The sequence below is a fragment of the Schistocerca americana genome, chromosome 7, assembly GCF_021461395.2.
Source record: "Schistocerca americana isolate TAMUIC-IGC-003095 chromosome 7, iqSchAmer2.1, whole genome shotgun sequence".
Classification (NCBI taxonomy): Eukaryota; Metazoa; Arthropoda; class Insecta; order Orthoptera; family Acrididae; genus Schistocerca; species Schistocerca americana.
In genome coordinates this window covers 83,759,637-83,772,680 of record NC_060125.1, presented here as the reverse complement: position 1 = coordinate 83,772,680, position 13,044 = coordinate 83,759,637, and the positions used below count along the sequence as shown (strand labels likewise).

The following is a 13,044-nucleotide window of genomic DNA, read 5'->3' as shown; positions in this document are numbered from 1 at the left end:
TAGTCGCGTATACAAACAGTGATCCAATACTTTCAAATATTTTTTATTCCAGTCTCTGATCAATTCTTTAGACGGTGACCGGTTTCAGTCCGTAATGACCATCCTGAGATATAAAATATATAAATATATACATCCTGTGAGCAGTGTGTCTTTCAACATAAAACAGCAATATGTATCACAATATACTGTCATACAACCAGGGAAATGTACAGATAAAATACGGTAAAACGTACCTTTTTCACACCATGTCCTAAAGTGATAAGGCCATAATGGCATCACCGAGCGAGGTGGCGCAGTGGTTAGACACTGGATTCGCATTGGGGAGGACGACGGTTCAATCCCGCGTCCGGCCATCCTGATTTAGGCTTTCCGTGATTTCCCTAAATCGCTCCAGGCAAATGCCGGAATGGTTCCTTTCAAATGGCACGGCCGACTTCCTTCCCCGTCCTTCCCTAATCCGATGAGACCGATGACCTCGCTGTCTGGACTCCTTCCCCAAAACAACCCAACCCATAATGGCATCGTCAAAACATATACATATAATCAGCACAGCATCGTCATATGGTTCTAAAATAAGGTGTAGAATTGGCTACATCGTCCACATAGTGATTATAGCAACTGGCTACTGAGGTACAGTAGCAACCAGAAACCTGTTTGCCTACATCCTCCCTAGATGTCGCTACTGTGGGCTTAGATGTAGTCATCATTTACGCAAATAACATAATCTGATAAAAACACATTACGTAAAATGCATGTAGCAGACTTATTAAAATTGATGACTATCATAGATGCCATTATGGCCTTATCACTTAGGGACATGGTGTAAAAAGGTACGTTTTACCGTATTTTATCTGTACATTTCCTGGTTGTATGACAGTATATTGTGATACATATTGCTGTTTTATGTTGAAAGACACACTGCTCACTAGATGTATAGATTTATATATTTTAGATCTCAGGATGGTCATTACTGACTGAAACCGGTCATCGTCTAAAGAACTGAGATTGTGATCAAAGACTGGAATAAAAAATATTTATAAAATATGAGTGTCAGGATGTAGGGCACAACAGATTAGTTATTATGTTCTCCTGTAATATCTGTATGTTTGACATAAAATATGAGTGTCAGTATTCCAAGTACGATTATGGATACTTTCGATATGGTTCAGCTTGAAAAGAATATGGGATGTTTCTAACTAATCTGCCGGCCGAAGTGGCCGTGCGGTTAAAGGCGCTGCAGTCTGGAACCGCAAGACCGCTACGGTCGCATGTTCGAATCCTGCCTCGGGCATGGGTGTTTGTGATGTCCTTAGGTTAGTTAGGTTTAACTATTTCTAAGTTCTAGGGGACTAATGACCTCAGCAGTTGAGTCCCATAGTGCTCAGAGCCATTTGAACCATTAGCCATCTAACTAATCTGTTGTACCCTACATTCTGTGTGGCGTGCGCAGTATTCGTGGCTTGGTTATGTGTTGTGCTATTTCAGCAAGATCACAAATAAACCAGTTATCTATTATCAACGTAACAAGTCGTTTGATCTTAACATTGCTTTTCCCGGCTAATAATCGTCACTTTGCTAAAGAAATCTCCATGTGAGATTTGTGTAACAATATTGTCTGTGAAGTAGTGTAAATGGTACCAAATTGCAGATCGTTTATCGAATTTAATACTACTGTTATATGAGGTGGAGGCATTTCTCTCTAGCAAAACGAACAGTTTGTCACAGAATACTACACGCGCGCCACACTGGCGTATTTTTCCTGTTAAAATATTTCATGAAAGTAGTGCGAAATAATCACGCTTCATACATCATACATCAGCAGATAAGAATTTTTATGACGTAACGTGCTATCTGCACTGCATTTAAAGATTCAATCTAAGCTGAATTTGTCTTTTCAAAGTAGGTTCTGGGCCACCAATCCACAATTATTATAGTAATTATTTATTGCCAACAACATTCGTGTCTCATAAAATTTCTATTGAAAACTGCCACTGCAATATTTTACTAAGATGGCGGCTGACATGAGACATTCACTTATCGATTGTCGCTTCAGATCCTATTATACCACAAACAAATAATATATATTAAATCATTTCGCTTTAGCCTCATTGTGCATTAACACTTGAAAATATTCTGTATGAAAATTACTTATTCCTTTCCTACCATTTACTAATAAACTGCACTGTAAATTACTAACGCTAATGGCTGCGCTCCTTAGTAGCTGAGCGGAAAAATTAACACTTATATAGGACGAGAATTACAATGGATTAAACATTGAAATAAATAAAAATCAGTTCACATCCAAAGTAACTCTATTTTGCAAATATTAATTAACAACACATTACAGTTCCTTGCAGACCTCAATGTTACATCAATCGCGTCCAGTCAGCTCAATGGTTCGAAGAAGAAGCGTCCTTCATCTACAATTATCACAGATAACCAAAGATGATTTGCATTGTCTGTTTTCCACGAACATTGTCTGAGATATTATTGACACAGAAAATTAAATTTTTACACAAATAATAATTATTTATTATTATTTTATAGTGTCGATGAAGTCCTTTTTATTGATAACACGATAATGTTGCATCAAATTCCACACACAATTTTGTGGTGAAAATTATTCTGAGTAAAATATAGTCGTTGATATTACACCCAGATGACTGTTAATAACCCAAAACAGTAGATGACTAATGGCACAATAAAGAGCTGATGGTTAAAATGCAATTTTTAAAATACTTTACGGCTGTTGAACCTCGCCTTATGGAAACATTAGTAATTAGCTATCTGTTAGCTAGCATACAGTTGATGAATTTTATATTTAAATGACGTAGATATTCGAACTGAACGGTAAAGAACGAAAAAATAATGACCGAAACGAGACTCGAACTAGTGATTACCAATGTGATCTAACTTTTCTTTCCACGTTCATGCATTTTAAAGTTCACAGAATTGCTGCTAGGACATGCACCTCTGTTTAAGAATCTACATCAGCCAGGAACTGAAACTAAAATGCTACGTGGGAGGCGAGCATTCTAGCACACAGCCTGTCGAGAGAAATCGGCCTTGCTTTAACGTAATAAAGACGCTCTGAAAACTTCGAAGTCGCTTTTTCTCGAGAATTTTTGAGAGTTGCATCAATCTATTTTGGGAGATTAATATTAGAGTTCTGAACTTCACGGAAAAAAAACTACAAAAATCAGATTCTCGTGTTGTCCTCTCGTTAGACTGTTTCGTGTGTGCAGACACAAGACGCTCATTTCTGACTGCAGTGCATTAAATTTAGATTGTTAACTGCTTGGGCGACGACACAGAGACCCGGATCCTTGTGTTTCAGTCGAGGTACGAGGCGCAGCACTCGCGGGGCATCAGTGGGGGTTCCGTCCGCCAGGCGGTACACTACGCCCAGGAAGTCGTGAGCGGTGAGTCACCGGCCGCGCGCTGCTGAGCCACTATGCTACGACCATCGGCCTGCAGCGTTGGTCGACCGGCGCAACGCAATAAGGCGAATATGCTGCACGTTATGGATTCGAAGAGTCCTCGATAGGTTTCTGCAGGTGGGACCAGATGTCCGCACCAGAGGTGTACACATGTCTCTTTTAAACTGCCCCAGCGTGACTGTCAAAGCAGTATTACACTACCATCTACCGCGAAAGGCACTGGTCTAGGGCTACGGCGATCTAACGGTAGAACGGGTGAAACTACGAAAATAAGCAGACACGTTATCCGCGTGCTAGAACAGAGCAGTTTTAAACCGCCGACAATCCGCGCATGCGCACTAGGCATTGTTAACTCGCACATGCGTAGAATGGGGCACCGCAGTGGTTTCTGCTTGTTATTTGATTATTGTCAGGTGGCCAGTGGCTAATTACAAATTTTCGTGTTAGAGATTTTCCGCATTTTTTTCAGTAAGCAGCTTTTCATAAATGCAGTTAAAAAGCAATATTTTTTACCAATAGACTTTCTTTTGTGCTGTTTGTATAATCATTCTTGTATTGATTGCTTCATATTCTAGAAATAGAATGGAGCAAAGAGGCGTTTAACGTCTTAATTCAGGCGTACAGCGAGGAAAGGTGTATGTATGACCCGCTATATCCTAATAAGGTACATTGGCAATCGTTTATTTCTGGGTAGTATCCGTATGACGTTACACGGTAATTTCCGACTTGATTAGCTTACAGAAGTTCATGTTTCATTTGACTGCATGTCTTGCTTTATTTCAGTATGCCAGGAAAGAGAAACTGGCAGTGATAGCCGAGAAAGTCCGTGCAGTTTTGCCCAGATGAGGACTGCGAAACTCTTAGTGGCCCATGTATATCGGAAAATAACACAAGTGCACCTTTAAATGCTGGTGATTTAAAGTGTTGCAAATTGCAGTGCATACATCCACAACTTTTGAAATGGTGGGCTGTGCTATTCTTTGGCTAAATGCCACACTCATAAATGATTCCCCAGTCGCCAGGAAACGTAATGTTACAACCAGCTTGCAACATTACAGGACATGTGCCGGTATTTCATCAGTGAAAGTAATTCTTACTTTCGAGAAGGCAGATAGCATAAAAAAAAGGTTCAAATGGCTCTGGGCACTATGAACTTATTAGGTCATCAGTTCCCTAGAACTTAGAACTACTTAAACCTAACTAACCTAAGGACATCACACATATCCATGGCCGGCCTGGGTGGCCGAGCGGTTCTAGCTGTTACAGTCTGGAACCGGGTGACTGCTACGGTCGCGGGTTCGAATCCTGTCTCGGGGATGGATGTGTGTGATGTCCAGACTGTAACACCTAGAACCGCTCGGCCACCCAGGCCGGCCATGGATATGTGTGATGTCCTTAAGTTAGTTAGGTTTAAGTAGTTCTAAGTTCTAGGGGACTGATGACCTAAGAAGTTCATAGTGCCCAGAGCCATTTGAACCTTTAGGTTTTAACACATCCATGTCCGAGGCAGGATTCGAACCTGCAACCGTAGCGGTCGCGCGGTTCCAGACTGTAGCGCCTAGAACCTCTCGGCCACCACGGCCGGCGGCAGATAGCATCCCTCATGACTATATCACACTTGCTAATCCCATCTTGTGTCATAGACAGTAGCTTCTCGCAACAGGCCACGTCCATCCTTACGAAGTTCCGAAATTGTTGCGGATCATCGGACCTCAGTTCTTTCATTAGCAAGTCTTCCATTAGCTGCCTTCGTCTCTTTATTTCAGTCAGGGTCGAACCCAGCAACGTCTGGCTTTTCGTTTTCGTCGTCGTTCTGCTCTAATCCGCAGATTTATTGTCAGTGTCATGGCAAGAGCTCCAAAAACAAGTGGATCCTCCATGTTGAATATGCTATATAAATGTAAATGTAGATATACATATACCTGTGTAAGCAAGTGTTGTAATATAAAGCTAATTATGGAGTCTGTAATTCAGAACAGTAGTAACCTACATGAGAGAATAACAATTACGCAATAAATAATGATAAAGAACAATTTCTTATTGTGTAAGAACCTTGAGCTCACAGAAGTAATTTGAACAAATGACGTTCCAGTATCTCTCGGTCATAGCCGTGTTTCGCGCAGCAGAACGGAAGTCGTTACAAAAGTTCAGACAGCTCTATTTGCACTTGGCGCGTTACTACAGTCTTCTGCACATGTGCACCAGGTATATCCCGCATGGGCGGTGTAATAGAGACCAGTGAACCAGTCTGTAGTTACAGATATGCACGCTTGGGGCGCTGGTGCATAGGTGAACTGTAAGTGCATCGTGTAATAGGGGTACCTATTCTGTATCTTTCCGCCATTGTGCCGATCGCTTCGGTCCTTAAGAGCACCGAACGGTCTGGTACTCGAGTTAGAGCCCCTGCATTATTCAGTACGCATTTCGGTAGCGATACCGTTCGGGTCTAGAGAACCGAAACGCTGTTGTCGGTTCGCGTCGCAAAAGCCAATGAAAAGCAAGCGGTCGCAGATCCGCGCATGCGCACTGCAGCGCGCACAGCGCCACGAACACAAAGCGGCTAGCAGACGGCACAGGCGCGCTATTCTTCCAAGTACTGAAAATCGCGTTTACGTTGCCATAACGCATGACGCCGCGTTCCACCGAGCTGACGTGCCCGCCTTCATCGCTCTTGCATCCTCCTAAACAGTATTAGATGCACTATACCCATTTCCATGATTCTCAGCTGAAATGCAAAGAAATTTTTATAGTTTCCCTGACCGCATGCTTCCATGTAAGCATAATAACGATAGCGTATTTGACTGTATTCTGCAGATTGTCGTAAATGCCGCATTATGTCATCTTATTCTCATTCACACTGACATAGTGTTTTGGATTTTACAATTCGGAAAATGAGTTAGGAATAGTGTGTAGGACCACATTGTACTACTACATCTATAAAAACACCAGAAAACTTGATTCTGAGAATTTCAAACAGGAAGGAGAAGAAGAGGAGGGTAAGTGGTTATACACTCCTGGAAATTGAAATAAGAACACCGTGAATTCATTGTCCCAGGAAGGGGAAACTTTATTGACACATTCCTGGGGTCAGATACATCACATGATCACACTGACAGAACCACAGGCGCATAGACACAGGCAACAGAGCATGCACAATGTCGGCACTGGTACAGTGTATATCCACCTTTCGCAGCAATGCAGGCTGCTATTCTCCCATGGAGACGATCGTAGAGATGCTGGATGTAGTCCTGTGGAACGGCTTGCCATGCCATTTCCACCTGGCGCCTCAGTTGGACCAGCGTTCGTGCTGGACGTGCAGACCGCGTGAGACGACGCTTCACCCAGTCCCAAACATGCTCAATGGGGGACAGATCCGGAGATCTTGCTGGCCAGGGTAGTTGACTTACACCTTCTAGAGCACGTTGGGTGGCACGGGATACATGCGGACGTGCATTGTCTTGTTGGAACAGCAAGTTCCCTTGCCGGTCTAGGAATGGTAGAACGATGGGTTCGATGACGGTTTGGATGTACCGTGCACTATTCAGTGTCCCCTCGACGATCACCAGTGGTGTACGGCCAGTGTAGGAGATCGCTCCCCACACCATGATGCCGGGTGTTGGCCCTGTGTGCCTTGGTCGTATGCAGTCCTGATTGTGGCGCTCACCTGCACGGCGCCAAACACGCATACGACCATCATTGGCACCAAGGTAGAAGCGACTCTCATCGCTGAAGACGACACGTCTCCATTCGTCCCTCCATTCACGCCTGTCGCGACACCACTGGAGGCGGGCTGCACGATGTTGGGGCGTGAGCGGAAGACGGCCTAACGGTGTGCGGGACCGTAGCACAGCTTCATGGAGACGGTTGCGAATGGTCCTCGCCGATACCCCAGGAGCAACAGTGTCCCTAATTTGCTGGGAAGTGGCGGTGCGGTCCCCTACGGCACTGCGTAGGATCCTACGGTCTTGGCGTGCATCCGTGCGTCGCTGCGGTCCGGTCCCAGGTCGACGGGCACGTGCACCTTCCGCCGACCACTGGCGACAACATCGATGTACTGTGGAGACCTCACGCCCCACGTGTTGAGCAATTCGGCGGTACGTCCACCCGGCCTCCCGCATGCCCACTATACGCCCTCGCTCAAAGTCCGTCAACTGCACATACGGTTCACGTCCACGCTGTCGCGGCATGCTACTAGTGTTGAAGACTGCGATGGAGCTCCGTATGCCACGGCAAACTGGCTGACACTGACGGCGGCGGTGCACAAATGCTGCGCAGCTAGCGCCATTCGACGGCCAACACCGCGGTTCCTGGTGTGTCCGCTGTGCCGTGCGTGTGATCATTGCTTGTACAGCCCTCTCGCAGTGTCCGGAGCAAGTATGGTGGGTCTGACACACCAGTGTCAATGTGTTCTTTTTTCCATTTCCAGGAGTGTAACTCGCTCCTAGAGATCCAAATGATTAAGTAGCCCACTTCGCTATATGATACATCAAAGATTTGGATCTTAAAAACAAAATTGAAAAAATGCATTTTCGAGAGCTCCTGCAGTTCGTAGAAGTCTACAACATGCATCTCATGAATGACAATGCTTCGCATACGGTGCTACAGTCTAAAAATATTACGGTGGAGATCTTTCATCTCTTTCTACTGTGGCTGAGAATTCTATCGCAGATAAATATTTGTGACAAGCAAGATTATGAATATGACTGCTGCTAATTACATTCCCAGTAATCTAAGTTGTGCTCCTAGATTGCTGTCTAGCCGCATACTCGGAAATCGCTACATATTCGAAAAAAATGGTGAATATAAAGGTCAGTGTCGGTTGTTGCAGTCACAGCAATTTCATATTTCGTTTTTTAAATACACAGAAATGACAATATCATTACTGAGGAATTGCGCTCTTACATGTAAGTAATAACGAATATTGCAGAAAAATCTTAACTTTCACAAATAATAATGTCTCAGAACGTGCTGCATACCTGCCACACGTGCCGGCCTTCATCGCTCTTGCCTCCTCCTAAACAGTATTAGGCGCAGTATATCCATTTCCATGATTCTCAGCTGAAATGCATTCCCGCGCGCTAACCACGTTTTTTTATTTCTTTCATTTTGTTCGATTTAGTTCCCTGCGTTTGGTCTGGGAGGACGTCACAAGACATCCATTCAAGTTGATCGTTGATTCCTTGCCTCAGATTTTTATTACAGAGAGCACGCGACCCTCTAACCGAACACGTTGAGCTACTGTGCCGGCATTCACTTGGACACGCCAAATAACAGAAAAGTAGCGCTCATTTCTCGTACTATTGCGTAGAGGAAGGTAGGCTGACTTCGTTGCCAAATGGTGCTGCGTAAGTCATAAATGCGTGGTAGTTTGGGAGGTTTGCAATATCAGGCTTCACATAATTGCTTTCCATTATTACTTGAAAGTTGTAAACACGTTTGGATAGTTACTAACCATACTATTTGTGGGAGAAAGTGCACAAAGTCACTAGTAACGTCAGTTGACTCTCATGTAATATATGTAAGCAGAGCCTATGTCTTGATTTAATGATCTTTAAACTCTTATTTGCATAAAAATAACACGTATTTTGAGAGAATATTGACCAAAAACGTTTTTTGGATGTAATCATTCACAGTAACAACCTAACCTAACCATATTTCTAACAAAGGAAAATAGTCTATTATGAACTCACTTTCCAACCGGATGCGTCCTCTGGTGATTCTTTAGTAACACAATCACTAAATCCAAAGCTAAAACCGCTAAATATGTTTAAAATAACAAATTATAGGTGTACAAAAACCACAGCTCACCCGTCGACAGGGCCACACCGAAATCCAAAACCTCTCGGTACAATTGTCGTAAAATCGGTGGGAGGACTGTTCGGAAACAGGTCTCAGAAGCTTACTGAATAGGATATTTAGATAAAGAACCGAAAATGACGTCAGTACCGAGACTAACCTACTACACCAATCGGTATGAACGATACAGAATAGGACCCCAGGTAGGCAACCCGCCGCTCGTCATCAGCCGAACGGGCAGGGTGCCCAGTTGCGTCGAACCCAGGCAGGCTGAAGGAGTCTTGCTTCCATGCAGCCCGTCTAGCCACGGTGGTTCGCTACGTGGCATTTTATTCTGTGCACTTTCACTGTAGTGTTACGAGTACGGTTCGAAAGTTTCTTTACCACATATCACAAGACGAGACCCAATACACTATACAAATTCTTTCAGCCCAGAAGACTGTGGGTTGTATTTATCCTTATTTCTGGCTCATTTATTTATTTCCATACGAACGTTTTTCTCTGCTACTTCTTTCGTCTACTACTATCTGTGCTTATTTAGAACCATCGTCAGATCACATCTAACAAATGTTTTGTATAGTGACCAGAACCATCTCTGAAAGTCGGGATCTTCTGTGCCATCTCTGAAAGTCGAGATCCTTTGCACTTAAGAACCTGAAGATGTCTATTATACTGCAACGCCAACTAAAGTGAGGCTTTGGAAGTCCAGTTTCTGTATCCTTAGTGTGTTTCAGCCAAATATGATCCTAGTTATAACAATGTAATTACATTTGCCAGATAGTATACTGCAGGTTCGCTGAATTCATTGTAAGTGGAGTAATCTATCCCTCTCTCATTTGTTGATTGTCTCTGACTTCATATTAGTTCTTTTAATAAGCTTCGAGAGGAGTAAGACTTACAATAAACTTTTTACGTATCTTCTTTTCTCGTAGTTGGCTCCAGTTCTTCACATCTAGGGGTTGATTCTTGAAGCTGAAATTTTTAATATCATAGGTTCTCATTGATCCAACTGACGTAATAGTTTTTGAAGAATTGCCTGAATAGTTGATTTTACTCGCTTACATTTTTCTATATCACACTGTCTTTACAATTTCCACTTTAAAACCGAAAACTACTTTGTTATTGTCAGAAATAAAAACACGTCCGAAAGCGTCAGAGGCATACCCATTGCTAATCCATTCTGAGGTACTAACAATATTCCAAATAGTTAACAAATTTTCTTGACAAATGAATCTCCACCAATTTATATCATTATTAAATAAATGAATCCAAAATTAAACGTAATAAATATCGTCAGATTTCGGAATTATTAATAAGGATTTTAAGTGTGCCAGATATTCCGTAATTTCAGATAATTCTAAAAGAAAAAATAATTTTAACTGTACATACAGACCTAGTACATATCGATTGTAACAACGACAATAAAGTAATTTCTTTTTATGGAGTATAGCCTGAAATATACCACGTCGTGCAGAAGATCATATGAAATTCTGTTAGAAAAACAGTTGAGATAATATTAACCTAAGTGTTATTCAACCCTCAATATGGAAATGTTCTATTAAGAAGCGACGGACGAATCCATAAATAAGATTAATATTAACCTGTTCAAAAATTCGTAAGTATTTTTGGTATCACCTACTTCTGTTGAGGAAAAGTAATGCTACAGGAGGGTGTCCCATTACAATGGGCAAAATAATTCATTCAAAAGTCCCCAGATGCATTTTAGCAAACACGAAGTTCGTTTGTCGTATTACGTTAATCTAAAAAGTAGATGTCCGAAAGAAGAAGCTTTTCTCTCATAGTAAGCTTTCTTCGCACTACGTTGCATACAGCCAGAATGTGGTTTTTAATATCCACTGAGCCGTATATTTTTCCTAAGTTTAGAAAACCTAAAGTGCCAAATGGCCTCAAGTCCTTCGCACACATTTCCACACACTTCTCAGCCACTTTTTTTCTCTTTAAAAAAGAATCATGCACTATGGAAGCTGCTGGTCAAATTTATATACACTAATGGCCATTAAAACTGCTACACCAAGAAAAAATGCAGATGATAAACTGGTATTCATTGGACAAATATATTATACTAGAACTGACATGTGATTAAATCTTCAAGCAATTTGGATGCATAGATCCTGAGAAATCAGTACCCAGACCAACCACCTATGGCCGTAATAAGGGCCTTGATACGCCTGGGCATTGAGTCAAACAAAGCTTGGATGGCGTGTACAGGTACAGCTGCCCATGTAGCTTCAACACGATACCACAGTTCATCAAGAATAGTGACTGGCGTATTGTGACGAGCCAGTTGCTCGGCCACCATTGACGAGACGTTTTCAATTGGTGGGAGATCTGGAGAATGTGCTCGCCAGGGCAGCAGTCGAACATTTTCTGTATCCAGAAAGGTCCGTACAGGACCTGCAACATGCGGTAGTGCATTATCCTGCTGAAATATAGGGTTTCGCTGGGATCGAATGAAGGGTAGAGCCACGGGTCGTAACACATCTGAAATGTCACATCCACTGTTCAAAGTGCCGTCAATGCGAACAAGAGGTGACCGAGACGTGTGACCAATGGTGGCACCCCATACCATCACGCCGGGTGATACGCCAGTATGGCGATGACGAATACACGCTTGCAATGTGAATTCACCGCGATGTCGCCAAATACGGATGCGACCATTATGATGCTGTAAACAGAACCTGGATTCATCCGAAAAAAATGACGTTTTGCCATTCGTGCACCCAGGTTCGTCGTCGAGTACACCATCGCAGGCGCTCCTGTTTGTGATGCAGCGTCAAGGGTAACCGCAGCCATGGTCTCGGAGCTGATATTCCATGCTGCTGCAAACTTCGTCGTGCAGATGGTTGTTGTCTTGCAAACGTCCTCATCTTTTGATTCAGGGATACAGACGTGGCTGCACGATCCGTTACAGCCATGAGGATAAGATGGCTGTCATCTCGAGTGCTAGTGATACGAGGCCGTTGTGACCCAGCACGGCGTTCCTTATTACCCTTCTGAACCCACCGATTCCATATTCTGCTAACAGACATTGAATATCGATCGACGCGAGCAGCAATGCCACGATACGATAAACCGCAATCGCGATAGGCTACAATCCGACCTTTATCAAGGTCGGTAACGTGATGGTACGCATTTCTCCTCCTAACACGAGGCATCATAACAACGTTTCACCAGGCAACGCCGGTCAACTGCTGTTTGTGTATGAGAAATCGGCTGGAGACTTTCCTCATGTCAGCACGTTGTCGCCACCGGCGCCAACCTTGTGTGAATGCTCTGAAAAGCTAATCATTTGCATATCACAGCATCTTCTCCCTGTCGGTTAAATTTCGCTTCTGTAACACGTCATCTTCGTGGTGTAGCAATTTTAATGGCCAGTAGTGTATTACATGCCAGTATTCCAAGAAGAATCGCAGCTGTATTAGCGGCAAATAGGGCTCCAGTCCCTTATTAATGAACCATTTCCAAGTAAGTGTAGGTGTTCACATCATTTTGCCTATCCCCTGCACATCGCAAACTTGGCTTTTATGTAGTCAAGTAGGACCGCTAACGCAACCTGTTTTCCGGTGCAGTGGGCTGAGGGGTCCTGTGAAGCTTGCCGGGCTTTCGGAAACCCGAGCTGGCCTGCTTTAACCACTGTGCATCAGTACACGTGCACTCTCCAGTAACCTTTGCGGCAGGTTGAGCTCCTCTAGCGGCTGCGGCGGAGATAGGGGCAGGCAGGCTGGAAGGTGAATTTGTACATCTCTGGTCCGCATAGAGGTCGCGCAGTTTCTTGCAGATTACGAGC

At 43.4% G+C, this 13,044-nt stretch overlaps 1 protein-coding gene across 1 annotated transcript in view; it reads left to right on the top strand.

Annotated features, from left to right (window-relative positions):
* The window catches only part of LOC124622730 (lipase 3-like), a 147,711-nt gene that overhangs the window by 107,830 nt on the left and 26,837 nt on the right, over window positions 1–13,044 (top strand). Inside the window, exon 6 of the mRNA XM_047148521.1 lies at window positions 3,338–3,422. Coding sequence (XP_047004477.1) covers window positions 3,338–3,422 — 85 coding nt within the window. The remainder of the gene's footprint in view (window positions 1–3,337; window positions 3,423–13,044) is intronic.